Source organism: Schistocerca americana, chromosome 7 (genome assembly GCF_021461395.2).
Source record: "Schistocerca americana isolate TAMUIC-IGC-003095 chromosome 7, iqSchAmer2.1, whole genome shotgun sequence".
NCBI classification, from domain to species: domain Eukaryota; kingdom Metazoa; phylum Arthropoda; class Insecta; order Orthoptera; family Acrididae; genus Schistocerca; species Schistocerca americana.
This window is the reverse complement of record NC_060125.1, coordinates 609,952,652-609,970,947: the sequence shown is the minus strand read 5'-3', so window position 1 is coordinate 609,970,947 and position 18,296 is coordinate 609,952,652. Positions and strand designations below refer to the sequence as shown.

At 45.0% G+C, this 18,296-nt stretch overlaps 1 protein-coding gene across 1 annotated transcript in view; it reads left to right on the top strand.

The window, feature by feature from the left end:
* LOC124621937 (hemocyte protein-glutamine gamma-glutamyltransferase-like) overlaps positions 1 to 18,296 on the top strand; it is a 358,656-nt gene that overhangs the window by 65,007 nt on the left and 275,353 nt on the right. The window contains exon 2 of the mRNA XM_047147447.1: positions 10,677 to 10,900. Coding sequence (XP_047003403.1) covers positions 10,696 to 10,900 — 205 coding nt within the window. The 5' untranslated portion in view covers positions 10,677 to 10,695. The remainder of the gene's footprint in view (positions 1 to 10,676; positions 10,901 to 18,296) is intronic.

Sequence of the window (18,296 nt, the reverse complement as noted above, 5' to 3'; positions counted from 1 at the left end):
CACCTGACAGCAGCTGCCAGATTTGGAATTCGAATTATTGCATTCTGTCTGAAGTCAGAGGGTATTTAACCTGTCTCATACTTGTAGCATACGAAGAGGAATAGTTTTGTCATGCTACGTTCTCCAAAGTACCTTAAGAATTTTGAGAGAATGTGGTCTACTCTAGGAGCCATGTTCAGATTTAATCTTTCAGAGCTACCTTAGATTACTCTCGTAATATGGCATTTCCTTTTCATCTTCATCTACTTCCTCTTCTCTTTCCGTAATAGAATTATACAGTGTCATAATTGTATTCGGTAAACAACATCACAATTCTACCAACATCTTGCATAGGCGATAGAAAATTTACGAACCTCAATGACAGTAAATGGATGGTAAATGACAAATACAAATATTAAAATAAAACCGAAATGCGAGTAGTAGTTTTGTAACGTCCCCTTAGAAAAATTAGTGAATTACTGTGCTGATAAACCTCTTACATTATTCGATTTTCAAACAGCTGAGCAGAGCTGAACGTACTCAGACATTTCACTCTTTGCCTATTCTGATCAACACTAAACTGACACACAATATTTTTAGCGCAACGCAATCTGACTTTCAATAATCCCTACAAAAGAATGGCCCTGGCTAACATTAACCTATACCTTTCATGAATCACTTACCTCACAAAAATCTTCGTTACTCGAACTACTGCAATACAGCGAGCGCCACTACTGCCAGCTAAATAAAAGATTCTAAATACTGAAGGAACTAACTACTGATAGCCGTAGTTAGCAAATGAAAGATTTTGATAAAGAACAAACGAAGTATTTGCCTTAATAGTGTTCAAAAGTCATTATATATATATATATATATATATATATATATATATATATATATATATATATATATATATATACTCCTGGAAATTGAAATAAGAACACCGTGAATTCATTGTCCCAGGAAGGGGAAACTTTATTGACACATTCCTGGGGTCAGATACATCACATGATCACACTGACAGAACCACAGGCACATAGACACAGGCAACAGAGCATGCACAATGTCGGCACTAGTACAGTGTATATCTACCTTTCGCAGCAATGCAGGCTGCTATTCTCCCATGGAGACGATCGTAGAGATGCTGGATGTAGTCCTGTGGAACGGCTTGCCATGCCATTTCCACCTGGAGCCTCAGTTGGACCAGCGTTCGTGCTGGAGGTGCAGACCGCGTGAGACGACGCTTCATCCAGTCCCAAACATGCTCAATGGGGGACGGATCCGGAGATCTTGCTGGCCAGGGTAGTTGACTTACACCTTCTAGAGCGCGTTGGGTGGCACGGGATACATGCGGACGTGCATTGTCCTGTTGGAACAGCAAGTTCCCTTGCCGGTCTAGGAATGGTAGAACGATGGGTTCCATGACGGTTTGGATGTACTGTGCACTATTCAGTGTCCCCTCGACGATCACCAGTGGTGTACGGCCAGTGTAGGAGATCGCTCCCCACACCATGATGCCGGGTGTTGGCCCTGTGTGCCTCGGTCGTATGCAGTCCTGATTGTGGCGCTCACCTGCACGGCGCCAAACACGCATACGACCATCATTGGCACCAAGGCAGAAGCGACTCTCATCGCTGAAGACGACACGTCTCCATTCGTCCCTCCATTCACGCCTGTCGCGACACCACTGGAGGCGGGCTGCACGATGTTGGGGCGTGAGCGGAAGACGGCCTAACGGTGTGCGGGACCGTAGCCCAGCTTCATGGAGACGGTTGCGAATGGTCCTCGCCGATACCCCAGGAGCAACAGTGTCCCTAATTTGCTGGGAAGTGGCGGTGCGGTCCCCTACGGCACTGCGTAGGATCCTACGGTCTTGGCGTGCATCCGTGCGTCGCTGCGGTCCGGTCCCAGGTCGACGGGCAAGTGCACCTTCCGCCGACCACTGGCGACAACATCGATGTACTGTGGAGACCTCACGCCCCACGTGTTGAGCAATTCGGCGGTACGTCCACCCGGCCTCCCGCATGCCCACTATACGCCCTCGCTCAAAGTCCGTCAACTGCGCATACGGTTCACGTCCACGCTGTCGCGGCATGCTACCAGTGTTAAAGACTGCGATGGAGCTCCGTATGCCACGGCAAACTGGCTGACACTGACGGCGGCGGTGCACAAATGCTGCGCAGCTAGCGCCATTCGACGGCCAACACCGCGGTTCCTGGTGTGTCCGCTGTGCCGTGCGTGTGATCATTGCTTGTACAGCCCTCTCGCAGTGTCCGGAGCAAGTATGGTGGGTCTGACACACCGGTGTCAATGTGTTCTTTTTTCCATTTCCAGGAGTATATATATATATATATATATATATATATATATATATATATATATAAGTTCATGACATCCAGTGTTACAAACTTACTGTCTCTGATGGACACACGTCCAGATCATCCGCTCTCAAAACTCCACCATCTCTCTCCACACATTCACCACTGCTGGCGGCTCACCTCCAACTGCGCAGCGTTACGTGCTGTTAACATCCAGCTGCCCAAGAATACAATAGCAAACAACAATGCAAACCAGCGACAGACTGCACACAGCACAGCCAGTGATTTTCATACAGAGCGCTACGTGGCGTTACCAATAAAAAAAACCTAAACAGCCTACTTATAGTTTTCGTATTTGTCTGCTGCTCCTAGTGAGCGGGAATCATATCTATGTGATGGTTTAAGGGTGTGCATCACGTACATCGCGAAAAAAAATAATAATAATAATGGAGTACGTAATGAAGTGAAAGCGAGTGAAATTACCCATTGACACTCTGGGTATCGGGAAACAGGTGGACATGGTGTGCTGTTACTCATCTCCTCGGAGCATTCATGTAAGGAAACGTCCATGTGATGAAGCGAGGACAGGTCTGTAACAGATGACATGGCGTCACTCCTGTGTCGTTGACCGCACCGCTGTCGGCACGCATCCTGCTTCGGACCCAGGGTCAAGGCACACTGGTCGCCGCGCTGTTATTCGCTGGTCTTAGCGCTGTCCTTGTTAATCTTGTCTCTCTGCAAAGACAACTGAAAAAAGAATTCTAACTCAAGATAGGATCACCACAGCCGAGCACCGATCAAATGATACACCTGACATCTCGAGCGCTGGTTTCATGGGATCGTTGAGCTCCTGCATTGCGTTTGGTATGGCCCTCCTCAACCCGTTGATTTGATATTCAGTTGACACTCACGGACAACGCGACCAGCGACATCGTGAAGGTCATCATACAGCAGCTGTTAGATTCCGATACTGGATTGTAAGACGTTTCTAATTTTTATACGAACGATAACACGACCTTATCTGAAACAAATAAAAATCCAGTGAGTTTTCTCAGTGAGTAACATTTCTTGATTGTATACAGAATGCATCTACATCTACATTTATATTCCGCAAGCCACCCAACGGTGTGTGGCGGAGGGCACTTTACATGCCACTGTCATTACCTCCCTTTCCTGTTCCAGTCGCGTATGGTTCGCGGGAAGAACGACTGCCGGAATGCCTCCGTGCGCGCTCGAATCTCTCTAATTTTACATTCGTGATCTCCTCGGGAGGTATAAGTAGGGGGAAGCAATATATTAGATAGCTCATTCAGAAACGCACCCTCTCGAAACCTGGACAGCAAGATACACCGCGATGCAGAGCGCCTCTCATGCAGAGTCTGCCACTTGAGTTTGCTGAACATCTCCGTAACGCTATCACGCTTACCAAATGACCCTGTGACGAAACGCGCCGCTCTTCTTTGGATCTTCTCTGTCTCCTCTGTCAACCCGACCTGGTACGGATCCCACACTGATGAGCAATACTCAAGATAGGTCGAACGAGTGTTTTGTAAGCCACCTCCTTTGTTGATGGACTACATTTTCTAAGGACTCTCCCAATGAATCTCAACCTGGCATCCGCCTTACCAACAATTAATTTTATATGATCATTCCACTTCAAATCGTTCCGTACGCATACGCCCAGATATTTTACAGAAGTAGCTGCTACCAGTGTTTGTTCCGCTATCATATATAAAGGATCCTTCTTTCTATGTATTCGCAATACATTACATTTGTCTTCCTGCATTTCGCTGCAATTTTCTAATGCTGCAACTTCTCTGTATACTACAGCATCATCCGCGAAAAGCCGCATGGAACTTCCGACACTATCTACTAGGTCATTTATATATAATGTGAAAAGCAATGGTCCCATAACACTCCCCTGTGGCACACCAGAGGTTACTTTAACGTCTATAGACGTCTCTCCATTGATAACAACATGCTGTGTTCTGTTTGCTAAAAACTCTTCAATGCAGCCACACAGCTGGTCTGATATTCCGTAGGCTCTTACTTTGTTTATCAGGCGACAGTGCGGAACTGTATCGAACGCCTTCCGGAACTCAAGGAAAATGGCATCTACCTGGGAGCCTGTATCTAATATTTTCTGGGTCTCATGAACAAATAAAGCGAGTTGGGTCTCACACGATCAATGTTTCCGGAATCCATGTTGATTCCTACAGAGTAAATTCTGGGTTTCCAGAAATGGCATGATACGCGAGCAAAAAACATGTTCTAAAATTCTACAACAGATCGATGTTAGAGATATAGGCCTATAGTTTTGCGCATCTGCTCAACGACCCTTCTTGAAAACTGGAACTATCTGTGATCTTTTCCAATCATTTGGAACCTTCCGTTCCTCTAGAGACTTGCGGTACACGGCTGAATGAAGGGGGACAAGTTCTTTCGCGTACTCTGTGTAGAATCGAATTGGTCAGGTGGACTTTCGTCAAGCTAAAACTACAAATCCATAGATTATCGTCAGAATGTAAAGTTCCAGGACAGCACTCGTGGCTGCCGCATCGCGGTCGCGAAGTGGGGCCAAGGCAGTTTCAGATACGTTTTTACAGTCTGTACGATAATTTGTGGATTTGTAGTTTTAGTTTGACGACGTCCACTATGGACAAACGGTACATACTGTTATTCTGTAGAAGGTTGGGTTATCCCGACTGAAACCTAGGTAAATTTCTAGGTAAACGGTGCAACTGAGGCTGTTCATTATTAAAATTACTTTTAACTTTTTGCCTCAAACCGCTGAAAAGATACAACGCACAGCTGCTTGTTGCTACGTATCTTATATCTAGCTAAACTGAATATAGGTGAGTATCGACGGGCAATTAAACACTTTTATTTACAGACGTTAACCGCGGGTCGTTAGGATGAATTATACTGTTTCGAGTTTGTATTACTGCTACCAGAACGTTTATCACTGCGATGATGCTCCATTTGCAGGCCAGCCCGCGTACAACGTTTACTTTCGTAGCGTTTTTATGTGCTTCTGCCAAGAAGTGAACAACAGCTGTTTCTTTAACTTTCTTGAGTACTGTTTGATAATCTTTCAAATAGTCTGCGGATTTTTCAAACGCTAGTGTTATACGACCTGACTTTGCACAATACTACTCTACTTCTTGGCGTCAGAAGCAGCCAATGCCATGGACGGCAGAAATTATTCACAATAAACACACTAAATGAACGAAAGTATTCGGACATATGTTGGTGAACATTAATATCGGAAGTGTCCACCATTCTCCTTTATGCCGACTTGAACTCTGCTTCGGATGCTTTCAGTGACTTGTCTCAGTCTAGGGAAAGAGGGGGGAGGGGGGGGGGGGAAGGGGAGGAGGGGAGGGAATCTCTGCACACACTTCCTCAACAGCCGAAACTGGAGAAGGTCGTCATGTTGGACAATGGGGTTTGGAGCAAAGTTTACAACGTTCTCATCCACGTTGTGAGTCATTCAAAAAGCGTGCTGTTCTGCTCAGATCGAGACTCATGATTGGCAAGTCAATAAGGGGATGTTATCGTTCACAGCGGTTGCTGATTTGCGACAGGTTGCACTGCCACGCTAATACAAGCAACCATCGTTTCACAACTGTTCCTCTACAGTGGGCAGTACACAATTATGTGAAATGTATTCAAGTTGTTATCGTGGTCTTCAGTCCAGAGACTGGTTTGATGCAGCTCTCCATGGTACTCTATCCTGTGCAAGCTTCTTCATCTCCGAGTACTTACTGCAACCAACATACTTCTGAATCTGCTTAGTGTATTCATCTCTTGGCCTCCCTCTACGATTTTCACCCTCCACCCTGCCCTCCAATTCTAAATTGGTGATCCTTTGATGCCTCAGAACATGTCCTACCAACCGATCCCTTCTTCTAGTCAAGTTGTGCTACAAACTCCTCTTTTCCCCAATTCTGTTCAATACTTCCTCATTAGTTATGTGATATACCCATCTAATCTTCAGCATTCTTCTGTAGCACCACATTTTGATAGCTTCTACTCTCTTCTTGTCCAAACTATTTATCGTCCACGTTTCACTCCCATACACTCCATACAAATACTTTCAGAAACGACTTCCTGACCCTTAAATCTACACTCGATGTTAACAAATTTATCTTATTCAGAAATGCTTTCCTTGCCATTGCCAGTCTACGTTTTATATCTTCTCTACTTCGACCATCATCAGTTATTTTGCTCCCCAAATAGCAAAACTCCTTTACTACTTGAAGTGTCTCATTTCCTAATCTAATTCTCGCAGCATGACTCGATTTAATTCGACTACCTTCGATTATCCTCGTTTTGCTTTTGTTGATGTTCATCTTATATCCTCCTTTCAAGACACGGTCCAATCCGTTCAGCTCTCTTCCAGGACCTTTGCTGTCTCTGACAGACTTACAATGTCATCGGTGAACCTCAAACGTTTTATTTCTTCTCCATGGATATTAATTCTTACTCCGAATTTTTTTTTGTGTCCTTTACTGCTTGCTCAATATACAGATTGAATAACATTGGGGATAGGCTACAACCCTGTCTCACTCCCTTCCCAACCACTGCTTCCCTTTCATGCCCCTCGACTCTTATAACTGCCTTTTGGTTTCTGTACAAATTGTAAATAGCCTTTCACTCCCTGTATTTTACCCTGCCACCTTAAGAATTTGAAAGAGAGTATTCCAGTCAACATTGTCAAAAGGTTTCTCTAAGTCTACAAATGCTAGAAACGTAGGTTGGCCTTTCCTTAATCTATTTTCTAAGATAAGTTGTAGGGTCAGTATTGCCTCACGTGTTCCAACACTTCTACTGAATGCAAGCTGACCTTCCCAGAGGTCGGCTTGTACCAGTTTTCCATTAGTCTGTAAAGAATTCGCGTTAGTATTTTGCAGCTGTGACTTATTAAACTGATAGTTCGGTATTTTTCACATCTGTCAACGCCTGCTTTCTATGGGATTGGAATTATTATATTCTTCTTGAAGTCTGACGGTATTTCGCCTGTCTCATACATCTTGCTCACTAGATGGTAGAGTTTTGTTAGGCTGGCTCTCTCAAGGCTGTCAGTAGTTCTAATGGAATGTTGTCTACTCCCGGGGCCACGTTTCGACTTAGGTCTTTCAGTTCTCTGTCAAACTCTTCACGCTGCATCATATCTCCCATTTCATCTTCTTCTACATCCTCTTCCATTTTCATGATACTGTCCTAAAGAATATCACCCTTGTATAGACCCTCTATATACTCCTTCCACCTTTCTGCTTTCCCTTCTTAGCTTAGAATTGGGTTTCCATCTGAGCTCTTGATATTCATGAAAGTACTTCTCTTTTCTCCGAAGGTCTCTTTAATTTTCCCGTAGGCAGTATCTATTTTATCCCTAGTGAGATTTTTGAAACGTTTGTATTCCTTTTTGCCTGCTTCATTTACTGCATTTTTATATTTTCTCCTTTCATCAATTAAATTCAATATCTATTCTGTTACCCAAGGATTTCTATTAGCCCTCGTCTTTTTACCTACTTGATCCTCTGCTACCTTCACTATTTCGTCTCTCGAAGCTGCCCATTCTTCTTCTACTGTATTTCTTTCCCCCATTCTTGTCTATCGTTCCCTAATGCTCCCCCTGAACCTCTGGTTCTTTCAGTTTATCCAGGTGGCATCTTCTCAAATTCCCACCTTTTTGCCATTTCTTCAGTTTTAATTTACAGTGGTCAGAGTCCACATCTGCCCCTGGAAATCTCTTACAATTTAAAACCTGGTTCCTGAATCTCTGTCTTACCATTATATAATCTATCTGAAACCTGTCAGTATCTCCAGGCTTCTTCCATGTACACAACATTCTTTTAAGAATCTTGAACCAATTGTTAGCTATAATTAAGTTATGCTCTGTGCAAAATTCTGCGATTCCTTACTCCCATTCCATATTCACCTATTACGTTTCCTTCTCTCCCTTTTCCTACTATCGAGTTCCAGTCACTCATGAGTATTAAATTTTCGTCTCCCTTCACTGTCTGAATATTTCTTTTAACTCATCATACATTCATGCATTCATATTACTTCGGATTTAGCGTTTTCTTGAGCCCATTAAGGGCGATGCCACCACTTGTGGACTTCTCTGTCGGCACTACACCTGATGTCAGGTAACATCACACAGGCATTCCCCAAACACAGACCCTTCCATCATCGGACTACCTCATGATGCTGCGTGATTCATCGCTCCAAATCACTCGTTTCCACTCACCCACTGTCCACTGATGTCGCTCTTTTAACAGCACCTCAAGCATCCCTCAGCACTGAGTACAGAAATCTGCGGCATACGAGGAGCAGCTCCGCCGTTGTCCCTGTTCTTTTTAACCCCATACGCACCGACATTTTGGTAGCCGGACTGCTGGTGGCCCTTTGTAACTCACGAGTGATTCCTGCCGCTGGTTTCTGGCAAATTTTTATTCCAACACTCGGCAATGTTCGACGGCCCTCAGAGCATGAAGTTGCCTAGCCTCGGATTAGCTGTAGTATTTCCCTCGCTTTTCCACTTCATAATCAGATCACCAGAGGTCTACTTGGGTAGCTTTTTAAGGACTGCTGTTCCTGATTCCCTACTGAGAATACGATACTGCGTGCCTCCTTTTATACAGGGTGTTACAAAAAGGTACGGCCAAACTTTCAGGAAACATTCCTCACACACAAAGAAAGAAAATATGTTATGTGGACCTGTGTCAGGAAACGCTTACTTTCCATGTTAGAGCGCATTTTATTACTTCTCTTCAAATCAAATTAATCATGGAATGGAAACACACAGCAACAGAACGTACCATCGTGACTTCGAACACTTTGTTACAGGAAATGTTCAAAATGTCCTCCGTCACCGTGGATACATGCATCCACCCTCCGTCGCATGGAATCCCTGATGCGCTGATGCAGCCATGGAGAATGGCGTATTGTATCACAGCCGTCCACAATACGAGCACGAAGAGTCTCTACATTTGGTACCGAGATTGCGTAGATAAGAGCTTTCAAATGCCCCCATAAATGAAAGTCAAGAGGGTTGAGATCAGGAGAGCGTGGAGGCCATGGAATTGGTCCGCCTCTTCCAATCCATCGGTCACCGAATCTGTTGTTGAGAAGCGTACGAACACCTCGACTCAAATGTACAGGACCTCCATCGTGCATGAACCACATGTTGTGTTGTACTTGTAAAGGCACATGTTCCAGCAGCACAGGTACAGTATCCCGTATGAAATCATGATAACGTGCTCCATTAAGCGTAGGTGGAAGAACATGGGGCCCAATCAAGACATCACCAACAATGGCTGCCCAAGCGTTCACAGAAAATTTGTGTTGATGACGTGATTGCACAATTGCGTGCTTGTTGATTGTGAAAATTTACAATTTGATGACGTTGGAATGAAGCCTCATACGTAAAGAGAACATTTGCACTGAAATGAGGATTGACACATTGTTGGATGAACCATTCGCAGAAGTGTACCCGTGGAGGCCAATCAGCTGCTGATAGTGCCTCCACACGCTGTACATGGTACAGAAACAACAGGTTCTCCCGTAGCACTCTTCATACAGTGACGTGGTCAACGTTACCTTGTACAGCAGCAACTTCTCTGACGCTGACATTAGGGTTATCGTCAACTGCACGAAGAATTGCCTCGTCCATTGCAGGTGTGCTCGTCGTTCTAGGTCTTCCCCAGTCGCGAGTCATAGGCTGGAATGTTCCGTGCTCCCTAAGACGCCGATCAATTGCTTCGAACGTCTTCCTGTCGGGACGCCTTCGTTCTGGAAATCTGTCTCGATACAAACGTACCGCGCCACGGCTATTGCCCCGTGCTAATCCATACATCAAATGGGCATCTGCCAACTCCGCATTTGTAAACACTGCACTGACTGCAAAACCACGTTCGTGATTAACACTAACCTGTTGATGCTATGTACTGATGTGCTTGATGCTAGTACTATAGAGCAATGAGTCGCATGTCAACACAAGCACCGAAGTCAACATTACCTTCCTTCAATTGGGCCAACTGGCGGTGAATCGAGAAAGTACAGTACATACTGACGAAACTAAAATGAGCTCTAACATGGAAAGTAAGCGTTCCCGGACACCTGTCCACATAACATATTTTCTTTACTTGTGTGTGAGGAATGTTTCCTGAAAGTTTGGTCGTACCTTTTTGTAACACCCTGTAGTGCTGTATCCGCTACCTGTGACTTCTGAGTATCAATTCCGCGCTTAACACTGGTGTCCGCATACTCGTAATCAATAACTGTAGACAGCAAATATTAAGACAGTACTTCTATTCTGGTGTAGCTCTTCAGTGCGTCGTAAACGGCAGCGTACCGCCCGTCGTGTTGCAGGTCGGAAGCTGAGACCAGGATGGCGGACCACCTGCTGGTAAAGTCCATCGAGCTGTGCTCGCTGCAGACGGCCCAGAAGCACCACACGGAACGCTTCGAGTGCGTCCACGACGACCAGCCGACGCCCGTGCTGCGGCGCGGCCAGCCGTTCCCCGTGGCCATCGCCTTCTCCAACAGGCCCTACGACCAGACCAGGGACGTCATCATGCTCACCTTCTCCTTCGGTGAGGCGCTCCGCCACGCACTTGCTAACACGCTGCGCCAGTCTCAAATGTCCGGCGACAATCCTAATGTTCAGTTCTCTTGAAGGGTACCTGTACTCCAGTCCTAATGTTCAACCCAATTTATTATGCCCCAAGCCCATCTGAGAGTCTCTAGGGTCACCAGGTCTTTTTAATGAGGTGAACTCAGTGTAGGTCCCCATGATGAGGCAAAACTAATAATCGCTGAAAGCTAAAGTTTGATAGTACTTTATTTCATTACTTTAACCCTTTCGTGAGCCGTGGGAAACATGCTTCCCACTACAATGAACTCGCTTCTAGTCCCGTGGGATTTACAGTTCCCACCTGTGTACGGTGTTACCACCTACAGAACAGAGTAGGGTACTACTTCCAATCGGAAGTTCCCGCCGTTTTTGCTGTACCTTTGCGCAGAGGCATTGTATAGCTGAGTGTTGCTCTGTAGAGGAGCCTTTCAGTGCTGTTCGCCTGACATTTTGTGATTTTTTCCTCAAAGCTATAGTATAAGATAAATACTTTTGATTTACCAAAATTTATGAAGGAAATCGTAAAATTGGAACCAGGAGAATTCCAGTTTGAAACCAAAGGAGCCATTTCTGCAGTAAAATGGATGGATAACCGTCCAGTCACTTTCCTGCCCTCAATTCATGACCCGTGAGAAACAGCCACAAGAGAAAAGGAAAAACAAGGATGGTACTAGTACAGGGATTTCTTGTCCTGAAGTTGTGGCAGAATACAACAAAATAATGGATGGTGTCGATCAGTTTGATCAATTACCAGAAAAGTATGCTATTGGCAGACGTTCTGTAAAATGGTGGCACTGAATATTTTATTTCCTGGTGTATGTTGCTGCAGTGAATAGTTTTATCCTGTGGAAAATAAGTAAAAGAGAAAGTGGACAGCATGATCAGCTCACATACAGGATACATCTAGCCAGACAATTGATCGCTGGCTTCTCATCCCAAAAAAGGCGTGGGCAAAAACCTGTCTTTCTGGCAAAAAGGGGTAAAGTACCTGAAGATTTTAGTCATGTGGCTGTAGGGGAGCATCAACCCATTTTAGGATAAACCTACTGGACGTGCCGTCATTGTAGTACCAAAGCTGCGGAAAAGAGCACTCGCTGTGTTTGTACATATTGTCAAATACCACTTTGCATAGACCCATGTTTCAGAAAATTTCATGGCATGTAATTGTGAAATTTATCAAGTAAATATGACATATATTGAAAAAGTTGTTTTTGTCATTTAACTCCAAGGAAGGGCAGTGGGAAGAATACTTCCCACCTTGTTGTGCGACCTCAGTTTCACAGTTGGAGCAAATTTGATATTGTGTATGATAAATATACCTATCTGTTAACTACTATCTGATCTTCATTCATTAAAAAAACTGCTCAATAATTTTGCCCACGGAGGGGTTAAAACATATCTTCTTTGAATACTGGACATCCAGATACCAACAGTTAAGGGTGAAATGTTGTTACATATCTCTACGAACTATTTTTACTGGCATAAAGCTTTCTTCAAGTGGTTATCTACAGACAATAAACATTTGGAAAATATTTTTTTTGTGCCAACAGCTCTACAATATCGATTGTATTGACGATGGGTCTCCATTTCGTCATCTGGACACAATATTTCGGCCTGAAGACGGCGGCCACGTGGACCGCCGAAATGCAGTGTCCAGATGACGACATGTTGCCGATGGAGACCCGACGTGAATACAACCAATTATTACACCAGAAAAGTTTACAGAGCCACAGCTGCACAATATCATTTATTCTATACTGGTTTCGGTACTCGCTACCGTCTTCACACGGGGTAATAATCTATACCAACTGGGCAACCTCAGGTTAGAGCAACTCAGGCATATCACATGGCGATACTTCCACAACTTTAGAGGGCTGGGAGCCCTCGCCAGGTCGCCGGGGATGTTCGCACTGGGAAGCGTAGAATTGTGATTCATCACTGAGCTCAGCGTGACGCCATCCGTCAGCACTGCGTCGTTCCCAGCTATGGCAGCCATTGGTGTTACCATGTTAAGATCTACCCATGCGTGGGGCGGTAATTCTCTAGTCCAGTACAGCTAGTGTCTGACCGATGCCACGTTTCCATCGTGTCGTCACCACAGCGAATTGTATGGTGCAGTCCATATCTTTCCAGTGAGGCTTACATATCTCTCCTGTGTGTCGCACTTAGAGCTCTCCGCCCATTGCCAATCAGCAGGTAGTGACCGATGGTGACGCTGGGAGAGACTGAGTTCAGTTATATGCCCGACTGCCTCTAATTTCTTCTATACTATTTTCGACATTTGAACCACAGTTGTTTCTACTAATTTCGGTAAGATCACTGATTATCTCACTGATCAGCGTCTCTAAACAACACACACACACACACACACACACACACACACACACATATATATGTGTGTGTGTGTTCCGAAATCGGTCAAGGAATGAAAACCACAATGAAAATATAAAATTTTTTATCCACAACAGTTAGCCACACCTTCCAGCTATCTCTCTAAATAGTCGCTGCTCCGACTTAGACATCTGTCGCCTCAGTTACACTACGTCGCCGATTGCTGCACAAAACACTTTCTCCTCGTGCGCGTACACCGTAGTTACTCTACCACGCAAACAGTTTGGGGTTACACTCGTCAGTAATCAGACGTTCCTGGGGGTCCACTGAGGACCGAACCGCACAATAACCCAGGATTCGGTGTGGGGCGGCGGTGGGGTGGGTGGACTGCTGTGCCTGTTGCGGGGTTGTGAAGATTAAGGCGGGACAAAGCTGCTCCATCGTTTCTAGGACCCCGCTTTGATACACAATACACAATAGACATTAGTCGTGGCGTTGTACAAACTTCCCAGTGCCCTCATCAGAGAAAGCAGCCCCCTGTGGTTTCCGCCAATTCCCTACGGTGCTCTGCCTTTCGATGTTTGTGCCAAAATGTTGTCTTCGTAGCCAGCACTCCATGTGAGCAGAGATGAATAATGGAGGGAGCCAATTAAGGGCTGTATTGTGACTGATCAGACACTTCCCATTGGAAACCTGCTGGAGCATTTTCATTTCCCCTAAAGAATGTGGCTGAAAACTGTCTTTAAAAAACAAAGAAACGCATAACACTTACGTTATGTGGGTTGCATAGCTTCAGGCGAAATCTGTCAACAGATCTGCATACTTGGCGGGAGACACTGTTGTTTTACGCATTTGTACGTGATCACTTTGCGCTCTGAATTGAAAAGAGAGACGTTAAGTGATCGGCAGGTACGTTAAAGACACAGCCCAACACATCTGTGCAAAGTTCCATCAGGTTTCCACATGGTTTCCATTTCGCGCCTAGTCAGACCTTCCTTTGCCAATACGCCTCGTATATATATACGAGACGTATTCGGAAAGTAAGGTCCGACTAGGCGCGAAATTTACAGGGGTCGAACAAAATGTATCCACTGTTTAAAACTCCATAACTTGCAAACTAATTGACGGAGTTGTCTCATTTTTTGTAAAAGTGTAGCTTAAAGTCCAACTTAAAGATATCACCGTAGGTGTTCGAAATGGTCACAATTAACATCCACACACAAACGATGCCGCGGAACTGCAGCACGAACTACTGACTGCAATGTGTTCAGTTGGATATATGCATATGAATGTACGATGGATTCTCGAAGTTCATTCAAAGTACGTCAATAAACGACGTCCTTTAGTCTTCCCCACAGGTAAAAGTCCAGAGGAGTTAGGTCTGGGGAACGCAGTGGATACTCCACAGCACTTCTACGGCGTATCCATCTTCCTGGTAGATTTTCGTCGAGATTGTTGAAAGTAAACTCTTCCGTCTCCATACAAGTCTCGAATGGCAGGTAAAATGGATGTCTGAAGCTGCTGCAGGTACACTTCACCGGTAACTGTGCCGTCAAAGAAGAATGGCCCAATCAAGCCCCAGTAAGACAACCAACACCATACATCTGCTCCTGGCAAATTCACGGCTTTGTCTACATGGATGTTCGGATTTTCGGCGGCCCAGTAGATGCAATTGTGGCGATTTGCTGTACCATTGAGTTTGAACTGCGCCTCATCAGACCACACACTCGTCTCTGCAAACTCTTCATCGTTGTGCACCATGTTAGTAAACCACTCGCAGTACTCCAATCTACGATCTGGGTCGTCCTCGTTCACTGCGTGTAGCAATCGTGGAATGTAGCACTTCCACTTTGCTGTCTTCAAAATTCGCCGAACACTTGAGCGACTCACTCCAGTTTCACGGGCACACTGTCTCACAGACTTCTGTGCTGTGCGAGCGAATTGTTGTAACACACGACGAGAGTTAGCTGGACTTCTTACTGTTACAGGGCGTCCAGATCGTTGTTTGTGTACGTGTTTAACACAGCCTTCGGCTTCAAATTTGTCTCGAATGCGACGAATCGTTAAACGTGTCGGTGGCTCTGATACTCATATTAACATTGCCGTTGAACCTCATTGATGTTTTCGTACTTGAAATACCAACCACTTCAAAACAGACTTCCTTTCATGTAAGCCTTGCGCCAGCCGTGTTTACTCCAGTAACTAGGTGCAACTAAGAACAAAATATTGACTATCTGGCGACTGTCATCTGACAAAACAAAGCTTGTGTGGCGATTGCTGGAACTACAAACTATTGCATTACTAAAGATGAGACAACTCCATCAATTAGTTTGCCAGTTATGGACTTTTAAACAGTGGATACATTTTTTTGGACCTATATACAGGGTGAGTCGCCTAACATTACCGCTGGATATATTTCGTAAACCACATCAAATACTGACGAATCGATTCCACAGACCGAACGTGAGGAGAGGGGCTGGTGTAATTGGTTCATACAAACCATACAAAAAATGCACGGAAGTATGTTTTTTAACAGAAACCTATGTTTTTCTAAATGGAACCCCGTTAGTTTTGTTAGCACATCTGAACATATAAACAAATACGTAATCCGTGCCGTTTGTTGCATTGTAAAATGTTAATTACATCCGGAGATATTGTAACCTAAAGTTGACGCTTGAGTACCACTCCTCCGCTGTTCGATCGTGCGTATCGGAGAGCACCGAATTGCGTAGGGATCCAAAGGGAACGGTGATGGACCTTAGGTACAGAAGAGACTGGAACAGTACATTACGTCCACATGCTAACACCTTTTTATTGGTCTTTTTCACTGACGCACATGTACATTACCATGAGGGGTTAGGTACACGTACACACGTGGTTTCCGTTTTCAATTACGGAGTGGAATGGAGTGTGTCCCGACATGTCAGGCCAATAGATTTTCAATGTGGTGGCCATCATTTGCTGCACACAATTGCAATCTCTGACGTAATGAATGTCGTACAAGCCGCAGTACATCTGGTGTAATGTCGCCGCAGGCTGCCACAATACGTTGTTTCATATCCTCTGGGGTTGTAGGCACATCACGGTACACATTCTCCTTTAACGTACCCCATAGAAAGCAGTCCAGAGGTGTAAGATCAGGAGAACGGGCTGGCCAATTTATGCGTCCTCCACGTCCTATGAAACGCCCGTCGAACGTGTACCTCACCCCTCATGGTGATGTACATGTGCGTCAGTGAAAAAAGATCAATAAAAAGGTGTTAGCATGTGGACGTAATGTGCTGTTCCAGTCTCTTCTGTACCTAAGGTCCATCACCGTTCCCTTTGGATCCCTACGCAGTTCGGTGCTCTCCGATACACACGATCGAACAGCGGAGGAGTGGTACTCAAGCGTCAACTTTAGGCTACAATATCTCCGGATGTAATTAACATTTTACAATACAGCAAACGGCACTGATTACGTATTTGTTTATATGTTCAGATGTGCTAACAAAACTAACGGGGTTCCATTTAAAAAAACATAGGTTTGTGTTAAAAACATACTTCCGTGCATTTTTTTATGGTCTGTATTAACCAATTACACTAGCCCCTCTCCTCACGTTCGGTCTGTGGAATCGATTTGTCAGTATTTGATGTGGTTTACGAAATATATCCAGCGGTAACGTTAGGTGACTCACCCTGTATATATACTGGGTGATCAAAAAGTCAGTACAAATGTGAAAACTGAATAAATCACGGAATAATATAGATAGAGAGGTACAAATTGACACACATGCTTCGAATGACATGGGGTTTATTAGAACCAAAAAAATACAAAAGTTCAAAAAATGTCCGACAGATGGCGCTTCATCTGATCAGAATAGCAATAATTAGCATAACAAAGTAAGACAAAGTGAAGATGATGTTCTTTACAGGAAATGCTCAATATGTCCACCATCATTCCTCAACAATAGCTGTAGTCGAGGAATAATGTTGTGAACAGCACTGTAAAGCATGTCTGCAGTTATGGTGAGGCAATGGCGTCGGATGTTGTCTTTCAGCATCCCTAGAGATGTCGGTCGATCACGATACACTTGCGACTTCAGGCAACCCCAAAGACAATAATCGCATGGATTGAGGTCTGGGGACCTGGGAGGCCAAGCATGACGAAAGTGGCGGCTGAGCACACGATCATCACCAAACGACGCGCGTATTAATCTTTCACGCGTCTAGCAATATGGGGCGGAGCGCCATGCCGCATAAACATCGTACGTTCCAGCAGGTGTTTATCAGCCAGGCTGGGGATGATGCGATTCTGTAACATATCGGCGTACCTCGCACCCGTCACAGTAGCAGTTACAAAACGAGAATCAAGCATTTCCTCGAAGAAAAAAGGCCCGATAACGGTATATGTGGTAAATCCAACCCATACCGTGACTCTCTCGTCGTGCAATGGAGTTTCCACGACAGTTCTAGGATTTTCGGTAGCCCAAATTCTGCAGTTGTGGGCGTTGACAGACCCTCGGAGCGTGAAATGAGCTTCGTCGGTCCACAACACGTTACTCAACCAATCGTCATCTTCCGCCATCTTTTGAAACACCCACACCGCGAATGCCCTCCACTTCACTAAATCGCCAGGCAACAGTTCATGATGCCGATGGATTTTGTACGGATAGCATCGGAGGGTACGCCTCAGTGCCAACCGAACAGTAGTGTATGGAATGCCGGTGCGACGTGCGACTGCACGAGCGCTGACTTCCCCGTGCATAGACGAACCCGCTACAAGTCTCCATTTCTTCCTGAACTGTCTCAGCAGCATTACGCCTTGTTCTCGGTCGGCCACTACTGGGTCTATCGTCTAAACAACCCGTGGCTTCGGACTTCGAAATCATTCTCGCCACAGCTGCATTTGTCAACGGACCTTTAGCCGTTCGAATCCCCTTCCTATGGCGATAGGATCGTAACGCTGAGCTAGCACTTTCCCCATTCTGATAATACAGCTTCACTAAAAGCGCCTTTTCAGGTAACGTCAACATGCTGCGACT